Below are 21,041 nucleotides of genomic sequence, written 5' to 3' on the forward strand. Positions count from 1 at the left end.
ATTTCGTGTAAATAAAATCATTACACAGATTACTAGTTGTATAAGTATAAAGACGATAAGTTCAGATTTAAATTCAAATTTCCTGCCAATACTCAAAAAAAAAAAAAAAAAAACACTACTGAATGCTGAATATAAATTGATATACTAGAAACAAGAAATTAAAATCCTGATATACACGTTTGGAAGCTGTAGCTATATTAAGACTCAAATGCTCAACCACTATTTCATCAATATTAGTAAGATATACGCTACTCAATTTATTACCATGTTTATTTCTGGCTACGTGCTTCGCCATACAAGCAACAGAAGAAAACGCCAGTCAAATTCAATAAAGTAAGAGCATATAAATGAAATTAGGCCAAGATCTATAGATTTCTAAAATTTTGCAGCTCCAGCTATGTCAATTACAAAACGATACCTAACATCATTTCTTGCAAGTCGGTCTAATGCGTCGTTGATTTTGTTTGGTTTAACAACCTCAATGTCGCAAGTTATGTTATATTTGCCACACAGATCCATCATCTCTTGTGTTTCTCTCATTCCTCCTGTCATGCTACCTTTCACTGTTCTTTTCCCTGCAACAAGTTTATTTTTCCGGTTAAATTTTAGTTAATGTATACTCTCATTTGTATAAATTAGATAGCGATAAGCTAAGTAAAGAGATGCTACCAAATATTAAAGGGAAAGAAGGCAGCTCAAAGGGCTTCTCCGGTGCGCCGACAGCCACCAATGTCCCATTCACTTTGAGCAATTCTAAGATTGGGCCAAGAGAGTGATTAGCTGACACTGTGTCCAGGATAAAATCTAGAGTTCTCTTCCCTGCCTGTAAACCAAACGAAAAAGAATCAAAATCTGGCAAATGGGATTTGTTCATTTATAAATTTCCAAACAAAAAAAGGAAGTAGAAGACAGACCTTCATTTGCTTGGCGTTGGTGCTGACAATAAAATCATCTGCGCCCAAACGATCCTTGGCCTCTGTTTCCTTAGATGGAGAAGTACTAATCACAGTCACATGGTGACCAAATGCCTTTGCAAACTTCACAGCTACATGTCCCAGACCTCCGAGACCCACTATCCCTACTCTTTTTCCTGGCAACTCCACCAAGTTGCTGTCTTTCATTGGGCTAAATACAGTAATTCCAGCGCAAAGCAGGGGAGCTGCTGCGTCCATCGGCAAGTTTTCCGGTATGTGCACCACGTACCTTCATATCAAGCGTCATTAGATCAATAAGAAGTCCATTTTCAAATCAATTAATTTATCCTAATATATTTACAAACCTGTGATCTGCCACCAACATTTCAGAGTAGCCACCATAAGTGATGCTACCGTCCCAGAAAATGCCATTATAAGTAAACTGTATCTGGTCACAGTAATTCTCCTGAGAGGTCTTGCAGAATTCACACTCCAAGCATGAAGCTGTCAAGCACCCAACTCCTGCTCTATCTCCGACCTTGAAATTCTTCACATTGCTTCCCACCTTGGTGATTATCCCGGTAATTTCATGCCTAAAATACAGTAGAACACATATGTTTATTTATTTATATAAAACAATTAACAAAAAAAGCTCATGAAAATCAAATATGTTCTGTTACCCTGGCACCACAGGATACATGGTGATCCCCCAATCATTCCTCACATGATGGAGATCGGTGTGGCATATTCCACAGTACAAGATTTTTATAGTCACATCGTTGATGCCATTTTCTCTGTGCAAAGTTCAAAAACTATTATCTAGTGAAATCATGTTGAGAAATAATGAAACTCAACTTGATAGATAGATGGATACATACCTTCTTTTGAATATGTAAGGGGTGATCTTGCCTGAGGAATCATGAGCAGCCCATCCAGAAACAGTCTGTGTGTGATTAGGAGTTGTTTGAGCCATAAGACGAGTCTCCTTTAGATACAAATGGGGAAAAAAAAATTTCAAGCCTAGAACAATGGAATTGAAGTAGAAGAGGTGAAGTTGCTTCCTTGAACGCTCTCCCTCCTGGCTTTTAAAGAAATGTTAAATCTGACAGGTTGGGGGTAGTTGTGGTTTCACGTCGAAATTGAATATATGTGTTAAAAGCACCAGGAAGTAGATATCCTGTAGACTGAAAGAAAGAAGCAACTGGGTTAAATAATTAATGACCATTGCCAATTTGAGGTTCAAGACTTGAAGTCTTCAACTCTGGTCGGTCAGTCAATGTGAATGAAAGCTTCTCCACCAGACGATAGAAAATTCAGGGAAAATATAAGACACACAGAAAGCTTTTTCGCTCCACTAACGGAATGGAATCTGATCATTAAGCATATTAGTAGTTTATTACTTTGACTTGACTTAGCTACATGACAAATTTGAATCTGTTTAGTTATGTACTATGTTACTTCAAGTGAGTTGGTCGTAAATTGTTTCCTATAATATTTTCTTAGGAAATTGTTTCCCATTGATAAGCTTACCTACCCAATATAATTAATTAACAATTGACAATATAAATGTTTTTTAATCACTTGTAGCTCGTGCTCTATTTTAAAATCTATGTTGGTTGGATTACATTTTACATAGCTTTTTATGTTTTGATTACATCTTACCTTACTTTCTATGTTTCTTAAAAATTTAATGTTCTAATCAGTCAAAAAACTAAACGTTCGGTAACATGACATTTAAATTAACTTTTAAGATTAAAAAAAATATTTTATAAAAGATTAATCTCTTTAGATACGTAAAAAAAACTCTAACATTAGCATCACTAGGTACTGAAACAGATGACGATATCAAAATAATTACTGATATTTTGAGAGAATTTGGCCCGAGGTGGGAATACAATACAAACAAGCACAAAGCCCATAAAATAATTAGTTGAATTGGAGTCCTTGAAATGGGCCCAACCCAAGCAATTGAATAACTAGACTAGTGGGCCTGGATTCAGCCCAAACTGCTATAAGTTGTTCAACTTGTTAAATAATGACGTCATATATTTAGTATTTACTGGTAACAAAATAAACACAAATTTGGTGCCCCTCCAAATTCCAATCCGCTCGATAAAATAGGCATGCAAAGACAATTGAGTCCTTTTAGCGCGTCGCATTTTCTGCTGTTTACAAAAGTCAAAACCTCCTTAAATTATTCAGAAATTTTTTTATTGACTTCCACCAAGTTAATTAATGGTCTCTGAATTTTTGTTTGTAGGTATTCCCATGCTAAAAGAGTAAATTTAAACGAAATTGATTATTATGATAATTATTTTTTGAAAATAATTTTCCTACTAAAAGAAATATGTTAAAATTTAATAATTCTAGCAAATTGAAAATTGAAACTTTCCCCCAAAAAAAATACGAATCAAGTTTATCTTTTTATATAATTGAATCACGAACTGATTTTCAGTTTGATTTGATATATATTTTTTATCTTGACTATTTTTAAGATTAATTTGATTTGATTTTAAATTTTAATAAAGATTAAAAATGATTCAGAAAAATAAATTTAATTTTTTTATTAAAACTAAAATCAAATTCAATTAAATTATATCAATACATTCAATTTAATTTAGTCAATTTTGAATGATTTTTGTTCATATCAATAAGTAGCAAAGTTTGTTTAGGTTCTGTTTAGATTCACCAAATTTTTCTAATTAACTTTTTTCAAGATTAATTTTGAATATATTAGAGAGCTTATTGGGCTCGGGTCAATCGACTTCAATAAGTTAAATTTTTCTTAATTTACTATATTAATAAAATAATTAATTTTACCGATAAAAATAATTTATGACAACCCCTACCAATATTATTTATTAATTCTATTTACTTAAAACATTTAATTTTGCTAATGTGAATCCATAATAATTAGTAATAAGAAAAAATTTTCTTCTTTCTTTCAGGTAATTGTGTGATATCATCCATATAGGTGCAAGTGATTTGAGTTTATGAAAAGTTGATTTGTTTTTCTAAATACTTCTAAAAAAATGCTGGGGTTGATTATTTAGCTAAACTAAATAAATCAAAATGATCGAAAATTAAATATATGATAAATGAAATTAAAAAACCAAAAATATAAGTATTTAAAAAAAAATGTAAATCATCAATTAATACGAAGATCTCTATTTTTAAAAATTAGTTATGAGATTTTTAATTTATAATTTTTTTAATATATTGATATTTTTATAATTTTTATTAATCTTTTGATTTTCTGTTTCGAATGGACCGAGTCAAAATTTTAAAATGTTATAATTAAATTTTGAAAATAAAATTCTTATATATTAATTTTACTATAACTTGGGACCGATTGTTTTTTTGAGAAGTACAATCCCTAAATCGGGCAAATGAATAACATTTATTTTTAAAAATAATAATACTAGAATAATACTCGATAAAATTTCTATGCATCAAATACTATAAGGGTAATTTCATAGTTTCGCACGCATCTGAAACATGTACCAAAAAGAATGAAGTGCTCAGTCTCGCTCACACGCGGACATAACCATACAAAAGGATATTTTGGTAATTGGAAGAGTTACATTTGCATATCATAACAAATCCTTGCATCTTCCTAACTCCAAAGTCCTAAGGAGTAAGGAGTCCCTGTAAAAACAAAACTAAAAAAGAAAAACAAAAAGAAATAAAAGAAATAAAAACGACATTGGAGAGAGAGAAAGGAGCGAAGAAGGAAGAGAAGAGAAGAGGCATACAGAGAGAGGACTGTGTGACGGCGGCTTATTTGTTAATTTCACGTGTTAGATCTTTCTCTCGTCTTACTATTTTCGTACATTCCTTCAATAGCACCTAATGTCCTCCTCCCTTCTTAGTTTTGGTTGATCAATTAATTTAATTGACCAGTTTCAATTTTTGTTCTTTTGATTGATGTTGATCATCTTACACTGATTTTTGTTTTTGAAACCCTAATTTTTGATGGCGATGACTGCTGATTCATCACAAAGTCCGCGTAGTGGTAGTGGTTCTGTGTTATCTGTTGATGGTGTAAACAGTCCGCAAAAGCACAAAAGTCTTCACTCTCCCTGGGCTCAAATTGTCAGAGGTGAGCCAGAATCTGTTCCTCCCCTCAATCATTCGCCACCACCACCGCCACTACAGTCTTCCTCACCGCCATCCATTCTAACTTCCAACGAGCAATCTACTTTTTCTGATTGCTCTCCGGAGAATTTTGAAAGCAATGCAGAAAAGCCAAAGAAGCTGGCTTGGAAGAAGCCATCGAATGGCGTAGCTGAGGCTGTCAGTCCTGTGATGGGAGCCGTTTCATGGCCTGCTTTGTCTGAATCCACTAAATCTTCTCCTAAATCATCATCTGCTGATTCTTCTGATGGATCCATAGCCAATAATCAGGTTTGTTTTTGTTGTCGTCACTAGCCTTTTGTTATATTGATATTTGATCACCGAGAAAATCGAGGAAGCAATTGAATTTTATTTATGTGAATTATATCGTTTTAGTTTTCATTAAGGAAAGACTTGCTCTGTAATTTCAGATAGTTGCTATTGTAGCTTTCTCTGTCCCGAAACCCAGTGGATTGAAATATTTTACTTCCTTACGGTTTATTGGCTAGGCTGTTAATATCTTTAGGACTTGCTTATTACAATTTTCCTCTAAGAGGTATACTTGAGACTATAGGCTAAAATGGATTCCAAAGTCTTCTAACTAGTTATAACTAAAATTTTCTAATTGGCTGGTAAACCTGTTCATTTCTTTAGGAATCACGTATTACAATATGCCTTGCCTCCATTTATGGAAGATTGTGAGATAGGGGAGTCAGTCTGCCTCCACTTTTTGGCTGGCTAGTCTTTTGGGTTGATAGCAATTGAAATTTGTATATGTTGTTTTGTTGTTTTGTTGTAGGTGCCTGTAATACCTCCAAAGCAAACGTCTAGTAATGCAAAATCTAATGCTACTTCGAATCAATCAATGCCAGCTCGACAAAGATCTATAAAGCGTGGTGGCAGTGGCAGCAGCACTACCTCTGGAGGTGGGCATTCTCATTCTCATTCTCAAAGCAACTTCACCCATCCTCCCCCGCCACCGCCACCGCCACCACCACCACCTTTTCCTCTTTTTGCAATGCCTCCCAATGGATATGGTAATATGGTACCAGCCATGCCAGATCGCTCTCCAAGAGATCCTCCATATAGGGGCAACAACAATTGGGAACCTAGACCAGTTGGAGGGTTTGTTACTCAACCTCCTGCGGTAAATGATCACAGACATTCCTCCAGGAGAGGCAACTTTGGGTCACGTGGTGATGGTACCTACCATCACAATTTTGGGGGCAGGCGTGATCAGGACCGAGGGCATTATGGGAATGTCAGAGATGCTCCTGTGCAACAACAAAGATCTCCAAGGGGCTTTGTTAGGCCTCCACCACCGAATACTACCACATTCGTTCCACCCCAGCCTGTGAGACCCTTCGCAAATCCCATAGGTTTTCCTGGTAAGCTTTTTTCTTTTGTCGATTACTTTGATATGGAAGTAATCTCGTTCTCTAAAGTGAAAGACATCTTATTCAAGTCTCTTTGGTTTTGGGATTGCAAAGTGACGGGTAATATTTGTTTTCTTTTTTGTGAATCAGTGAATAGATAAGTTGAACTGTAAACTATTCTTTTGGTTTTTGCTTCTGATCTCTTTTTCGTAACACCAGTATACAGGCGGTGGTATCCTTCAGCATTTATTAATAGAATATTTTGTTTTATGGACAAAAATAACTTCAATGTTGATTCAGATGTGGTATATATTCCAACTTTGCCGTTGGAGCCCTTTAGGGGGGTGCCTTTCATCACACATGCACCAGCACCTGGAATAATTGTACCTGTCCCTGAACCTCCTTTGCCTGCAATGTTAGTCCATCAGATAGAATATTATTTCAGGTATTGTTACATTCTTGATCCTGTTCAAGTCATTAGAAGTAACTTAATTAAATTTGTCATTGACTTCTGTATGTCTGTTGAAACAATTGTTGTTTGCTTGTTGCAGTGATGCTAATTTAATTAAAGATGATTTCTTAAAGTCGAACATGGATGATCAGGGCTGGGTTTCAATTACTTTAATAGCAGGCTTTAATCGCGTAAGTGAATTTATGAATGAACTTGGGAATTATGATCTTTCTTCTTGTAGCTTAAATTGTCAATCTATGTCAATTGATTTATATTTGCATCGCCCTTGTAATTTATGCTCCTACTTGCCTTAAAACTCCATGGAAGCTGAGCAAACTTTAAAATCGTGTTGTCCATTCAACCGTGGGAGACACTTCTTTCATTCTACCTTTGAATAAGAACTTGGATTTATTGAATTGATTACATTGTCATAATAAAATTTGATGAGATTCTTAAAAATTAATAGTTTGAGCAAATATTAGAAAACATATGCTCAATATTAGTTTTCTGGATTTATGGAGATATGAGTAAGGTTGTGTATGATTACCAAATAGTTTGTTAAAGAGATATGCTTTCTGCATAATTGTGTTTCTGGATTCCTTGACATTTAGTTTCTAATATCTCAATTAAATTAGTGCAGATCAGTTATAAACTGAGCGGAATGAAACAAGAATTCACATAGCTGACTTCAACTGGTTTGAGATTAAGGTTTAGTGGTAGTTGTTGTTGGGAGTAAGGCTTAGTGGTTGTTGTTGGATTCTCCTTTTCCTTCAGTATTCATCTGATGCTTGGTTAATATGCTTGTTGTTTGTAATCTTCTTGCAAGTTTAAACTGAAATAGCTTTAAAAAACTAATCTGAGTGGAAGGATAAGAGAATAATGTGAAGGGTTCAGGAAGCACGAAGCACACTACACTAATATAAGAAAGGGAAGGCTATTCCTTTGACCTTGAAGTCTGAGTTGGAAATGGCATTTATTGCTTTTATTAGGTTCCTATTCTTCTCATTTGCTTTTGACATGTTGCTTTCTCATAGTTATTCGTGACTTAGCTCAACTGAACTAAGCTTTAATTTCAAATGAGTTGGGTTGGCTATTTATGTAGTAAGTACAACTTTATTTCCTTTTTTTCTCAGAGGGGTGGTTTAATGGTGGATAAGTTTGAAAATAGACTGATTTCATGCAAGATAAGGTATCTTGTGAAGCTGACGATTTTTTATTACTGGCTTGTGTGATCTACTTGTTTTTCAAGTGAATTCTGCTTTTTCTATGTTATTTTGCTGGACCTGTCTAGAAGCTAGTATGAGAGTTTTATGGACCTTGAAAGTTGGAGTATCTGTACACAGAATTCTTTAAGGTATGGAGAATGCAGAAATAAGTTGCGGAAATAGGTGAATGGTTGCATAATATTTGGGAAATTTTTGTGGTGGATGCGGTTTCGGAGGGCTAATTGTCTGTTCAGTCAGTGTTCTGTAATCAGCGATGATCCTCTTTTTTTGATGGAAATCACAATTATAATCCTCATTCTGCCCCCATCCAACGATTAAAATTTCCAAGCATTATTGGTTTCTTATGGGTTGATGTAGTTGAAGGTTAGATTTTGGGAGGATCAGTCTTTTTAAATTAGCAAGAGCTGTAGATGGAAGGATCATTGATATGGTAAATTGCTTTCTGGAAAATACTAATTCTCCCTCTTTGGTTTGTAATATTAAGGGAAAGGTTTTAACTTTAGGTGGAGATGGCTTTTGGACAAGGTTTCAGAATCATGTAGAGAGCTTCTAGGTGTTTGTGAATGTATACTTAACTATCTCATTATTCAAACTCCTTCCTCTAAGATAAAAAATGGTATATTTGATGCAACTGAGTTGTTATCTATTGTACGGTACTGTTAAGAAAATGCATACAGATTGTGGAGGAATTGTATATGCCTTGTGGATGGAATTCAAGTAATTTGTTATTTTTGTTATATTATTTTTAATATAAATGGAATTTCTTCCTGTTCAAATCTGTGCTTCCATTTGCATCTTGATGTAGTGGATTGTTATTTCAGCATCCACCTTCCATAGGTGAGTCTTCCTCAAAAGGAAGGGAGGTTGGGATTGCGTATGATTGAATAAAATCTCCACCATCCCAACTAATGAGTTGGTATATGTCACATTTAGATTCAGTTTGTTCTCTATTTTTTTATTTATATCTAAATCTCTGATTGTTAATTAGATATAATTTATAATAGATGTGTTTGCAGACTAAGTTTTTTTGTGGTTATGCTTTTGCAGGTTAAGAGTATGACCAAGGATGTCCAGTTAATCTTAGATTCCTTGAGGACCTCAACTATTCTAGAAGTGCAGGTACCTTTCTTTTGTTATAACATTAATCATGGAATTAAATTAGTTGGTTTCTGTCGTGTTATGCTTGATTTCAATCCATCGTTCAGAAGTTCAGTTTAGCTTCAATTAGCAAGTGTTTAATATCACGTTTTGAGATTAATTATTCATGTACCGGAGCCACTATTTCAATAGTTTGATTTGCGACTCTAATAATGAAATTTGATTCAGGAAGAAAAAGTGAGAAGGCGTAATGATTGGATGAAATGGATTCCTGGTTCTAGTAGGCTTTCTATTGATTCAGGCCTACAATCCTTCAATTCACCAAGTCAAGGTATGTTGACTAATTCATTTCAAAAGATGACAGTGGAGGAAGTCACCTCTAACCAAATTAGTACGCCAGCTAATCCATTGCCTAACCCAGAGGATACTTCTATAAGGAGTTCATCAGAGCTAATGACTCGTTCTCAAGTCTCGCAATGGGAAGGTACTGAAGATTCAAGTTCAAGCTGAAACCAATCTGTTCATGCTGCTGCCTTAAAAGCAAAATTCTTTGAGGATAATGCACTTGGTTTTTGTGGAGATGGAAGATAGATGCTGCTATGCAAGGTTAGAAAGGCACCTTCACTTTTTATTTTGCCATCACCGTGCCTGGTTTTGACAGAATTTGCTGAGGCACATTGATGAAACCAAAATAAGAAATATATAGGTATTTATTCAAGGACAGAAAAAAAAAAAAAAAAAAAAAAAAAAAAACAAAAAAAAAAAAAGACTTTAGGGTTTTTAACTGGCAGGACTGCACAGTTTTTGGTTCTTGTATAGCTTGATTTTGGTGTGGATTATTGTCTTCTCTTTTTTATCATTTCATGTTGGTATTAACATGGATGGCAATATCAGCAGGGGCATAATATTGAATATTTCTCTAAAGCCAAACAGTGTTGCCCAAATATATGGTTCCATGAAACTTCTAGTTTTGAGAAAGGGATTTGAATTTTAGTCCTCAAGAAATAGTTGCTTTCTCGATTTCCCCTTTTCTATTATATGCTTATCTATGCTTTGTTTCTATCTTTTTTATTGTCAAAAGTTGCTTTGTTTCAGAGGCCATTTATTGTCAATCGTCAAGGTACATGTAATTATAGATCATAAGACGTGCACTGTTCCTCCTCAGCTTGCATGAAATTGAATAAGACCCCTTTTTAGGAGAAAAATTTTCTAGATTTGCTAATAACTAAATAGTAGAAAAGTACATAATTCTTTGAAAATTCTAACGATCTCTTCCTGTTACGAATTTCTACTATGAGTAAATGAACATGGACATGGAATTGTGGAGCCAAAGGTGTATGCACAGGTGTTGTGTTTGGTTTGGTTGGTGATTTGGTTTGAATGGCACTGGAATGCAATTTGTTTTGTTCAATAACGTGAAAGAGCAGAGCCTGTAAGTGGTAGACATGATGTTTTTAGTACAATTAGAAAATGATGGGTTTATAATTATTAGCTTAAGACTAAATAGTGAACATGGGAAATCGATAAAAAATTTCTTTCAGAGTTGACAGCTGTCTGTGTCAATCATCAGACATCAATTTTGACAAGACTCCCTCTGACTCCCCCACTGGTTTCTCAATGTTTACAATGTCATGATGCTTAATGGCTTTAAAGGGGGAATTGGTTTCTTCTTTTTTGGAAATTAGCAGAGAGAGCAAGATTTTTGCTTACCCAGACCTAACGATCTCACATTTTTACTGTAAGAAAGCACCTTAACCCGTAAGCAAAAATAATTGGAAAACACCAAGCAAATTTAACCAGTAACATTTATACCTTGCACTGACCAGTTCCCACTCAAGAAACATTATTTTCCATTATAGATGAATCACTAATGCTTGTTTTGTGGTTATAAATTTTGAGGCTTTTAGTGGCTATCTTGTCATGGACATAGCTCACTCAATGTGCTGCCTTCCTGTCTTCCAAGACGTTCTTCTAGGCTAAGGCTCATATGCTTGTTACGTTAAATTAACCCATTATTTTTAAAAAAAAAAAAAAAATTCCAAAAAACTACTCGATGCTGCTTTGTTATTCTATGACAAAAGAATACATTAAGCCACTTTTGTAATAATTATTCCATTTAATGAATCTTTGGTTAGAAAAAGAAAAAAAAAAAAAAAAACTATTAGTGTTCTGTAATTATTTCTCCTTGTAACATTTGTTTTGCCATTGTGAGGACAAGATAAGAAAACAAAACAAGAAAGTACAGTCTAGTTAGGTTTGGTTGGGGTGCGAAAAGGAATCTCCCAAAGACCAATTAGAGAGACTAATGGGTTTTAAGATTTCTAGAGAAACATGTTTAGTCGACAAGGGTGCAGCCTGTTATGTTCGTTGTTTAAACAAAGGTTAAAACTTTCTTTTCTGTTTCCAAATAAACTAATTTCCTCAAACTAATCCTCCATCACAGACTTACTGTCTGCTCTCGACAAGACGTTTCTCTTTTTTTTTATTTGAACAAGTGTCTGAACAACACTGCGCCTGTGTATGTGGTTAGTGGTAGGAGAATAAAGGGTAGATGAGAATCACTGGCGATCGATTTTTCTAAGGCTTCGGCTTTGAGATGAAATATGGCAGTCTTATTCCGCTTTCTTTCACGAAAATTTGATAAAAAGCAACAAAATTGAAATCATGTAACTTTGTTTCTACTGCGGAATCCCACATCCAATCCAAACCTTTCTCTTACTTTTTAAATCTATGTCATGTACGTAGAATAACTCTATGTTATGGATTACAAATGGAGACACGTTGCAAGGATATTATAATTATGTTTTGAAATCATGAATTTCTTTTTTCCTAAAAAAAAAAAAGAATAATATGTATTTCTAGCATACTACCCTCTTTTGATTCTTGGTTAAACATTTTAGAAAATTCCTGCATATGAATTACTAGTAAATAATAAAAATGTAACAAATTTAAATAAAATGCTGCGCTGATTAGTCACCTCATGTGAATAAAATGACATGGGTACAAACAAGAAATACATGACCCGCTTGCAACCGCAGCAACTATTTTGTACCTACCAAGAGAATACCCATTTATGGGACGTGTGTATCAGTTTCATTGTCCCCGTTGCTTATCATAGTTAGTTGCTATGGTAATAAAAATGTCAGCAAGCAATGAATTCATGTTGTTGAGTATTTCTTTTTGTTTTAAAGGGACAAAAAAAGTTGTCGGTTCCTATTTATTCAAAAGAAAAAAAAATAATAATAAAAAAAAAAGAAGAATCTACATAGTATGTACTACTGATCACTGTTCACTCATTTACACAATTTCTCTTAAAAGAATTAAAGAAGCTGCAGTTGATGGATCCCAGAGCAGCTCTGGTTTTAAGTTAATTTTGATTTAGTTGAATTATATAGTACATTTTATGCACGCCCAGCAAATCACAAGACAGAGACATCCCTTGTTTTCAAGCTCCAATTCTCATTTCTTCCTATAATTAGCTCTTTCCTTCTCTCTCTCAAAGAGCATGCGTCCATTCTCTGGAGGAAACGACTACTCCAAAAATAGAATCTCTGCTTCACCTTCTAAATCATACCCTACATGCTCATCTCTTTCATCTCAAACACTATCACCTAGAAAATCCATGGAAGAAGTTTGGAAAGACATAAACCTACCGTGTCTTCATGACCGGCCCACCACGACCCTAACGAACGCCGGAAACCACCCTGCTTTTCCTGGTATGATCCTTCAAGATTTCTTGGGGAGACCTTTCAGCAAAGACCCATCTACTACTGATCATCAACATAGACCCTCTTCTTGTGTTAGTCATGATAGGGGTAATAATGATTTCTTGAATTCTTTACTAGGACCACGACCTGCCACTATGTTGAGCTTGAATTCTGCCTCCCCTGATTTTCAATTCCTTGAAAACACTCTCTTTAGAAAATCAAATCCTCCTCAGCTACGTAGCCATCGTTCTTCCTCCTCTTCCCTCGATGCTCTTCCTTCTTCTTCTTCTTCTTCACTTCGCACTAAAAGGGCTAAAGCTCAAAGTCTTGACAATTCTACTGATCAGAGAAGTAAGCGAATGATGAAGAATAGAGAATCAGCTGCTAGGTCCAGAGCAAGAAAACAGGAATCTCTCTCTCTTACTCTTTTCTTTTTCTTCTCATGACAATACATATTAATTATAAACCCAAATGAAATTACCGTTCTTATTTATACATAAAACATGTGCAGGCTTACACGCAAGAGTTAGAACTAGAATTAAGTCATTTACGAGAAGAGAATGCTAATCTAAGAAGGCAACAAGATAAGGTAGATTACAATAATTATTACATAGTAAGAGTATGAAAAAGGGAATGTTTTTAATTAGTTTCTTTACTTGGAATTTGTTTACTTACATTGATTGATAGACAATAACGGACGTGGGTTTTTCTTTTTCTTTATAATCAGTTGCAGACAGTTCCTGTTAAGCTTCCAAAAAGGAAGAGTCTTTACAGAACCTTAACCGCTCCATTTTGAGAAGCAAGGTTTATTTTAGTCTATACATCTCCTTTCCTTTTCTTTCTCCAATTCGACTATCTTAACAATTTTCCTTTAAAAGAGAAAATCTCACTCCTAAGACTCTGTGGACTGCGAGTCTGATATGTTTATTATTATTATTATTATTATTGCTTACTATGATATTATCTATCATTAAAATATACAGATCTCTTCTGTTGCTAAATAGATACATCGTACATCTCCATCGAGCGGTTGGAAAAGGAAGGCCAAGAAGGAGAAAAGGTCTCTTGGATCCCAAGCTACAGGACAAATTTATGGGTATTTTGTTAGCTTTTTTTTTTTTTATTTAGAAAAAATATGACTTTCTTGTCTACTTTATATGTTGTTGCTTTTTCTTTTGCTTCCTCTCCTTATCCCCTGATAAGGACCAAGGACGGGGGTATTGTATTGGGGAAGAGAAAGTGCAAATAGAAATGCTCTGGGAGGAAACGCCACTCGCTATCTTGTTTGCCTATATTTATTAATGTAGAGATGGGACATGTTTGGCTATCAAATATCTCTTTTTCTTGTCTACATTATTAGTTTGTGTTTTCTTCCCAATTCCCAATAGTTCTCTCTCTTTTTTTTGTCTTTTTTTTTTTTTTTTGTTCTGTGATTAATAATCTTGTAATTCCATTTTAATACTAATAATTACCACTTTTTTTTGGATAAATTTATATTTTTTATTAATTGGAATGTTTATAATGTTTTAACCAAATTAATGTATAAATTATCAAGAAAATTGAAGACGATTTGTTTTACCTTGTTTGGAAAAAATGAATTTTACAAAATTTTGTGGAAAATTTCATTTATAAAACTAAATTTTTATATTTGATATGAAAAAAATAATTTTGTGGATTTGAATATTACTAATCAAATTTCATCAAAAAAAGATATAACTTCTATAAATTTAAACGATCCCCTAAGTTTTATAATAAAACTCTCTGCCTTTCTTTCCTTTTAAAATTATTATATCAAGGGCATGTTATGAATAAAAGCAAATGAATTTTTAATTTTTAAATTTATATTATTTAAAACATCAAAATTTTGAATTTCGCATTTTAAATTTATTTATAGTAAAAGAAATGCTAGATTCTGCAGAGTTCACTTATAAATAATTCTAGTTAAAATTCTTTTGTAAATGAATTTTCCATATTTGAATAAATTTGAAAATTGAAAATTTATTTCTTTTTATTTTTAAAATACATTTGGCCAGATAATTTCAGAAAAATGAAAGGATGAAAAGTTTTATAGTAAAAGTTTGGGCTCTTTAATTTGTGAAATTCTTGAAAATTTCCTTTTATTTAGAATTTAATTTAATTATATTTAAATCTATGGAATTAAATTTATAGAACTCAATTCTTTATTTTTTTTCATAGTAAATATAAAATTTTAAATTTATAAAATAATTTTACAAACTTCTGTGAAATTCGTTATTCCAAACAAGCTGTTAGAATCCAGCCATTTGGCAGTTGCAAGTTTGTTTGGGTATGATCTATAATAGTGCTACGTAAAGGCTACTGCACGCGCTTGGGACAGTGGAAACCAATGAATTAATGTGCCTTAATGAGAAATTCCAACATAAACGACAAAAGCTTTGGAGGCTCGTGTTTGCCTTGAGGCTTTCACGTGACCTTCTCTGGCCAATTTTTGACGTGGCCATGGCCCATATTTCATTGGTTTAATATGCTGTTGACTTTTGTAGGATCCTATTTTATATGAAAGACTTATCTAAATATCCAATTTGACTGTTCATCAAATTAATTAAAAAAATAATTTTAATTCAAATGTGAGTCTTTTTAATTATATATTTAAAAAAAAAGTAATAATATCTTTTTATAAAATTTTTAAATTGATTTGATATATTAAATTATCCATACATTAAATATAAGCGAATAACTTCCTTATTTTATATTATTATTATTCCTATTTTTTTTTTTTAGGTGAATAATACTTTTACGAAGGAGAAAAATAAATAGTATAGTATTTAACAAGTTAGGACAACGAATAAGTGGATTTGCAATTGGGTCGAGCAGTGATTTTAGTATTTTCATTTAATTAATATTTAAAAAAAAGTATAAATATATCTTTCATATTACAATTAATATTATAATTATATTTAATATAGATATTCTTTTATGTTAAGATAAAATTTTATAGATAGTACTATAATTGTACTCAGTATAAACGTTATGTTTTTTTATCAACCTAAAATAGTATTTTAAAGTATATATTTTTTATTAAGCTAAAATAAAATTTATGATTTTTGTATTTTTATTTTCAAAAATGAAAAAATAAAATAAATTTTTTAGTATTATATGGGTATTTAAATAGATTTGACATTTTAACGGATTTAGAATGAATTTAAATAGTAAAAGTGAATTTTTAAATGAGTTTGGTTACCTAAATCTCTATCGTAATTAATCATAATGCTTTGATTATGATTTCCCTCCCGATAGAAACCTTAAAGATTGGCAAAGGTCAACCATTTTGCCATCAATGATTTCTTTATATAAAGTTAAGTTAGTAATTAATTTCAAAAAATTGGTGAAGTTGGTCATTTTCACGTGGGCTAGTGGGCCATGTTCAATTGAGCTCACAACATAATGCTACCTGCTAATCAAGCCCAGCCCAGCTCAGAAGCTGCATCTTATTGTCACTACAGCCGAATACCATACTATAGGATTGAATTGTTGTTCTTTTCCAGAAAAACTCTTGCAGACAGTTGAGTTGGTATTTTTGTCTACCATTATTATTATTATTATTATTATATTTGAGAAATAATTGATAATGGCCCAATAGGACAATAATGTATGATTTTCCAAATACTGCTTAATTATGAGTTGTGATGAAATGCTTATCGTGCTGGTCACAGACAATTATATTATAGTGTTTTATTGAGATAATATATATAAATAAAAAAAAAAAAACATAATCCATATTTTCTGTGCATCCAATCGATGCCTGCATTTTCTTTTCTTTTCTTTTGTTAACATAAATATATGATGTCTATATTCAACTATTTGAATCAGTTCATGATTCAACAGTTAAGTGACATTATTTCAGTTTTTGAATTGGATTAATTAGTTAACCCACGCACTTATTGGGATTCTTAATTAATGGAAATGAATTCATAAAATGACAAGTCAATAATGACCAACGTATAATTAAAATATATATATATATATATAGTTTTAGGAGCCAAAAAATGGTGGGCATCAGATTGAATTTGCAATTTGCCCATAATGGAACACACTCGTAAAACTTAATCATCACACAGCTTGTCTATTGTGAACTTCAACATTGTAAATGATGAAAAAGTAAACTCTTTTCTTTTTTTCTTTTTTTTCTTTTGAAAAGAGATGAAAAGTAAAATTTAGAAGTGTAATAATTCTCTCTCTGTCTCTCTCTCTCTCTCTCAAAAGGAGCATGTATATATGCAACTGTGCATCATCTCCTAAGCTCCCTTCTAGTATCATAAAGTAAAATTTCTCTTCCAACATAATGATTTTTAGCCTTCTCAGTAATTATATTTTTAAAAATTAAACTTGTGATTTGAGGTATTAATAATTTGTATCACATGTGAGACTCAAATTCATTGTCACGTCTGAGTCGGTCTTAGTATTTCATTTCTTTTTCCCAAATACTAGAATGGAAATTATAACAGAAATTCACTTCTAAACATATTTTCAATCTGAAAAACGTGCATTGCTTTCCTTTCTTTCTTGCAGGAAAGGCAAAACGAGAAAGAAGAGTTAGTTCTTGTACGAAAGCCAGCCATCTAAACGGCATGAACGGATGAGCAGTTCAATTACTCAATTTGTTTCCTAAGATTTTGGCTTAGGCATTTAAAAAAATTTTACTTATATAAGGAAGCAAAATCGATCGAGTAAAGGAAAATCTTTCTGTCTTTTACCATCTCCACTTCACTACTATGCCACCATAATTAAAACCTGGTAATGGCGAGAGATGAGCAATGGCGCACTATATGTGGATATCGATAAGCATCAGATTGACGAGTGTTCAATTATGTCACGCCAATATCCACCATTTTTGCAATTATAAATGCCTCTAGTTTAGCTTCAGATAATATATATCTTTATCAATCATTCTCAATAACTTAATCAAACCCATGAAAGGTCTTTTCATTTTCTTCCTTCTCTTTCCTTTATCTTTTCTGATAGAAACAACAGCAATCGCAAATCAGAACGATGGGGTTTATATTGTTTACATGGGAGCCGCCAATGGTTACGTAGAGAATGACTATGTCCAGCTTCTCAGCTCCATCTTAACACGGTAATTATATATTTATATATATTGGAAATTGTTAATATTATATGTTTTTCCTTTTAATTTTGTGTACTAAATGAATTGATGATTCGTGTCAGGAAAAAGAATTCTCTAGTACGTAGCTACAGAAATGGATTCTCAGGTTTTGCAGCTCGTTTATCAGAAGCAGAGGTGCAATCAATTGCTAAAAGACCAGGAGTTGTGTCTGTTTTTCCTGATCCTGTGTTGCAACTTCATACTACTCGATCATGGGATTTCTTGAAATATCAAACTGATATTGAAATAGACTCTAGCTCAATGTCTCATGGATCGGACACCATTGTTGGGATAATAGATACAGGTATTTGGCCTGAATCAGAGAGTTTTAATGACAAAGATATGGGTCCTATTCCATCTCACTGGAAGGGAACCTGTGTTAAAGGTTACAACTTCAAATCATCCAATTGTAACAAGTAATTCAATTTGTTCTTCTAAGTTGATTATGAATTATTAAACCTTTTGTTTGTTTGTTTGTTTGTTTGTTTTATATATAATCACAAGGCTTTGATTATGTACAGGAAAATAATTGGAGCAAGATTTTATGATAGTCCTGAAGATGATGAAGATGAAATTTATCAAACTCCTAGAGATGCGATTGGACATGGCACTCATGTAGCTGCTACAGCAGCAGGAGCTGTTGTGTCAAATGCATCTTACTATGGCCTAGCTGAAGGGACAGCTAAAGGCGGCTCTCCTATGTCGCGGATTGCTGTGTATAGGGTATGTTCAGAGAATGGATGCTATGGCAGCAACATATTAGCAGCATTTGATGATGCAATTGCAGATGGTGTTGATGTACTATCAATATCACTTGGTACTCCATCAGGATTTGTTTCTGATTTAAATAAGGATACAATCGCCATCGGAGCATTCCACGCTGTTGAGAATGGGATCACTGTAGTCTGCTCTGCAGGAAATGATGGACCTACTTCAGGAACAGTTGTGAATGATGCACCTTGGATTTTGACTGTCGCTGCCACTACCATTGACAGAGATTTTGAGTCAGATGTTGTGTTGGGTGGAAACAAAGTGATCAAGGTAATGATATTTTTTACAGGTGAATTTATCTATAATTTGAACTTTGATAGAAAGCTACCGTAAGCACTATACAAATTTTAATCATATAGATTTATGAAAATATGTTTAAATTGAAAAATGGGGAGTTTTGTCATTCTGCTTCAGGGTGAAGGCATAAATTTTGCTGATATTGGAAAATCTCCAGTGCACCCTTTGATATATGGAAAGTCAGCCAAGACAGATGTTGCAACTGAAATGGATGCAAGGTATGCATTGCAATATGCTGTCCAAAATGAGCATATCTATAGTGGCTTGAAAATTCCGGGACTGAAGTTTTTATCGAAAACATGTATTGCTTCCAGAAACTGCAGATCAGGGTCCATGAAGAAGGAGATGATCAAAGGAAAGATCGTATTCTGTTATAACGATGATTTTGAATTCCCAGGTGATGAGATGAAGCAGGAAGTGCAGAGCTTGGAAGGAATTGGTCTGGTTTTGGCTGATGACAAGACAAGGGCGGTTGCATTTAATTACAAGGAATTTCCAATGACTGTTATAAATTCAAGGGATGCTGCTGAAATCGAGTCATACATAAACTCAACTCGGTAAGCAAAAAGACTATTCTTTTACATATTTAGATAAGCAACTTATGGTTGACAAATTTCAAAACTTCCACAGAAATCCAGTTGCAACTATCTTACCGACCACCACAGTCATAAATTATAAGCCAGCGCCGACTGTTGCATACTTCTCATCTAGAGGTCCTTCAGCCATCTCAAGGAACATCCTCAAGGCAATTTTTTATTTTTTTATTTTTTTTAATTTCTCACCATCTGATTTGAAAATTTTCTTAGAAAAATCTAACCTAAGAGTGCAAGCACAAATAAATTGTTGCCTTGTTTTTTAATTGCTCTGCAGCCTGACATTGCAGCACCAGGAGTAGAAATAATTGCAGCTTGGATTGGCAATGACACACAAATAGCTCTTAAAGGCAAAGAACCACCACTATTCAATGCGCTCTCAGGAACTTCCATGGCATGTCCGCATGTTTCTGGACTCGCTGCATCTGTAAAATCCCAGAATCCCAAATGGAGCCCCTCTGCGATCAAATCAGCCATTATGACCACAGGTTAAGAATTAAGAACTGAATTTAAATTGTAAAATTCATTTGCATAACTTCTTTCTTATTCTCCTCCTCCTGGCCTCCAGCATCTCAGAGGAACAATGCCAAGGCCCCCATAACAACAGATTCAGGTTCCATAGCCACAGCTTATGATTATGGGGCAGGAGAAATAAGCAAAAATGGACCAATGCAACCTGGGCTAGTTTATGAAACGACAACAACTGACTACTTAAACTTTCTTTGTTATTATGGATACGATACAACCGAAATAAAACTCATCTCAAAAACTCTTCCAGACGGCTTTAGTTGCCCCAAGGATTCAATCTCTGATCTAATTTCCACCATCAACTATCCATCCATTGCAGTTTCCAGCTTAAAGGTAAACAAGGTTCTGAATATAACTAGAACTGTTACAAATGTTGGTGGAGATGGAGATACAACATATCATCCAATCATCACATTGCCAGCAGGAATAATCGCTAGAGTCTCTCCAGTTCGCTTGCAATTTACAAAGAATGGACAGAGACTGAGTTACCATTTACTTTTCAATGCAACTTCAACTTTGGAAAATGTGTTTGGGGACATTACATGGAGCAATGGAAAATTTAACGTACGAACTCCAATTGTTATGAGCTCTACAAATCAATAATAAGTGACAAAAAATAATTTTGATATGATAAAGTAATATGCCCCCGAAGTTAATGCACTACAGATGAAAATAAATATATTGATTTAATAAATGATGCTGCATGAATCCATCATTTTATAAGGATGTTAACCATTTTGCATTTCTTTGTTCAATCTGTTTTGATTATTTGTTTTATTAATAATAATGATAAGTTTAAATTAAAAGATTAAACCAGCTCT

At 33.5% G+C, this 21,041-nt stretch overlaps 4 protein-coding genes across 6 annotated transcripts; 3 read left to right on the forward strand and 1 right to left on the reverse strand.

Moving 5' to 3' along the window:
- Positions 1-172: 172 nt before the first annotated feature.
- LOC105635302 (putative cinnamyl alcohol dehydrogenase 6) lies at positions 173-2,207 on the reverse strand. Its single transcript, XM_012218348.4, has 6 exons — positions 1,793-2,207; positions 1,595-1,708; positions 1,280-1,507; positions 915-1,203; positions 670-823; positions 173-575 (listed from the first exon to the last, which is right to left on the reverse strand). The coding sequence occupies exons 1-6, from the start codon at positions 1,885-1,887 to the stop codon at positions 376-378; spliced, it is 1,080 nt and encodes a 359-aa protein (XP_012073738.1). The 5' UTR covers positions 1,888-2,207; the 3' UTR covers positions 173-375.
- A 2,319-nt stretch (positions 2,208-4,526) lies between these two features.
- Positions 4,527-10,186, forward strand: LOC105635303 (la-related protein 1C). 3 transcript variants are annotated; one of them, XM_020679804.3, is made up of 7 exons: positions 4,527-5,321; positions 5,830-6,418; positions 6,707-6,851; positions 6,958-7,048; positions 9,131-9,202; positions 9,410-9,512; positions 9,582-10,186. In XM_020679804.3, exons 1-7 carry the CDS (start codon positions 4,890-4,892, stop codon positions 9,689-9,691), a joined length of 1,542 nt encoding a protein of 513 aa, XP_020535463.1. In that variant the 5' UTR covers positions 4,527-4,889; the 3' UTR covers positions 9,692-10,186. The 3 variants fall into 3 exon arrangements, with proteins under 3 accessions (XP_020535463.1, XP_012073743.1, XP_020535464.1); XM_020679805.3 differs by having other exon boundaries at positions 4,528-5,321; positions 9,603-10,186; XM_012218353.4 differs by having other exon boundaries at positions 9,410-10,186.
- A 2,258-nt stretch (positions 10,187-12,444) lies between these two features.
- Positions 12,445-14,239, forward strand: LOC105635304 (protein FD). Its single transcript, XM_089726182.1, has 4 exons — positions 12,445-13,291; positions 13,396-13,477; positions 13,616-13,692; positions 13,872-14,239. Exons 1-3 carry the CDS (start codon positions 12,687-12,689, stop codon positions 13,682-13,684), a joined length of 756 nt encoding a protein of 251 aa, XP_089582308.1. The 5' UTR covers positions 12,445-12,686; the 3' UTR covers positions 13,685-13,692; positions 13,872-14,239.
- A 3,358-nt stretch (positions 14,240-17,597) lies between these two features.
- On the forward strand, positions 17,598-20,855 carry LOC105635305 (CO(2)-response secreted protease). The gene is made up of 8 exons (XM_020679817.3): positions 17,598-18,001; positions 18,094-18,447; positions 18,553-19,072; positions 19,217-19,317; positions 19,414-19,656; positions 19,730-19,844; positions 19,970-20,180; positions 20,261-20,855. The coding sequence occupies exons 1-8, from the start codon at positions 17,838-17,840 to the stop codon at positions 20,821-20,823; spliced, it is 2,271 nt and encodes a 756-aa protein (XP_020535476.1). The 5' UTR covers positions 17,598-17,837; the 3' UTR covers positions 20,824-20,855.
- Positions 20,856-21,041: the final 186 nt, after the last annotated feature.

This window comes from Jatropha curcas, chromosome 9, assembly GCF_041381405.1.
Source record: "Jatropha curcas cultivar XTBG-Jc1 chromosome 9, XTBG_Jcur_1.0, whole genome shotgun sequence".
Lineage (NCBI taxonomy): Eukaryota > Viridiplantae > Streptophyta > Magnoliopsida > Malpighiales > Euphorbiaceae > Jatropha > Jatropha curcas.

What these genes read in the sequence shown, in the direction of transcription:
- LOC105635304 (XM_089726182.1), top strand. Translation starts at nt 12,687, where the DNA reads ATGCGTCCATTCTCTGGAGGAAACGACTACTCCAAAAATAGAATCTCT. An exon ending in GCTAGGTCCAGAGCAAGAAA is followed by an intron (nt 13,292 to 13,395) that starts ACAGGAATCTCT and finishes CATAAAACATGT; the next exon opens with GCAGGCTTACACGCAAGAGT. An exon ending in TAAGAAGGCAACAAGATAAG is followed by an intron (nt 13,478 to 13,615) that starts GTAGATTACAAT and finishes CTTTATAATCAG; the next exon opens with TTGCAGACAGTTCCTGTTAA.
- LOC105635302 (XM_012218348.4), bottom strand. Translation starts at nt 1,887, where the DNA reads ATGGCTCAAACAACTCCTAATCACACACAGACTGTTTCTGGATGGGCT. An exon ending in ATGTTGGTGGCAGATCACAG is followed by an intron (nt 1,204 to 1,279) that starts GTTTGTAAATAT and finishes CTTGATATGAAG; the next exon opens with GTACGTGGTGCACATACCGG. An exon ending in TTCTTTCCCTTTAATATTTG is followed by an intron (nt 576 to 669) that starts GTAGCATCTCTT and finishes AACTTGTTGCAG; the next exon opens with GGAAAAGAACAGTGAAAGGT.
- LOC105635305 (XM_020679817.3), top strand. Translation starts at nt 17,838, where the DNA reads ATGAAAGGTCTTTTCATTTTCTTCCTTCTCTTTCCTTTATCTTTTCTG. An exon ending in TCTCAAGGAACATCCTCAAG is followed by an intron (nt 19,845 to 19,969) that starts GCAATTTTTTAT and finishes ATTGCTCTGCAG; the next exon opens with CCTGACATTGCAGCACCAGG. An exon ending in ATCAGCCATTATGACCACAG is followed by an intron (nt 20,181 to 20,260) that starts GTTAAGAATTAA and finishes CCTGGCCTCCAG; the next exon opens with CATCTCAGAGGAACAATGCC.
- LOC105635303 (XM_012218353.4), top strand. Translation starts at nt 4,890, where the DNA reads ATGGCGATGACTGCTGATTCATCACAAAGTCCGCGTAGTGGTAGTGGT. An exon ending in AAATCCCATAGGTTTTCCTG is followed by an intron (nt 6,419 to 6,706) that starts GTAAGCTTTTTT and finishes ATGTTGATTCAG; the next exon opens with ATGTGGTATATATTCCAACT. An exon ending in CAACTATTCTAGAAGTGCAG is followed by an intron (nt 9,203 to 9,409) that starts GTACCTTTCTTT and finishes AATTTGATTCAG; the next exon opens with GAAGAAAAAGTGAGAAGGCG.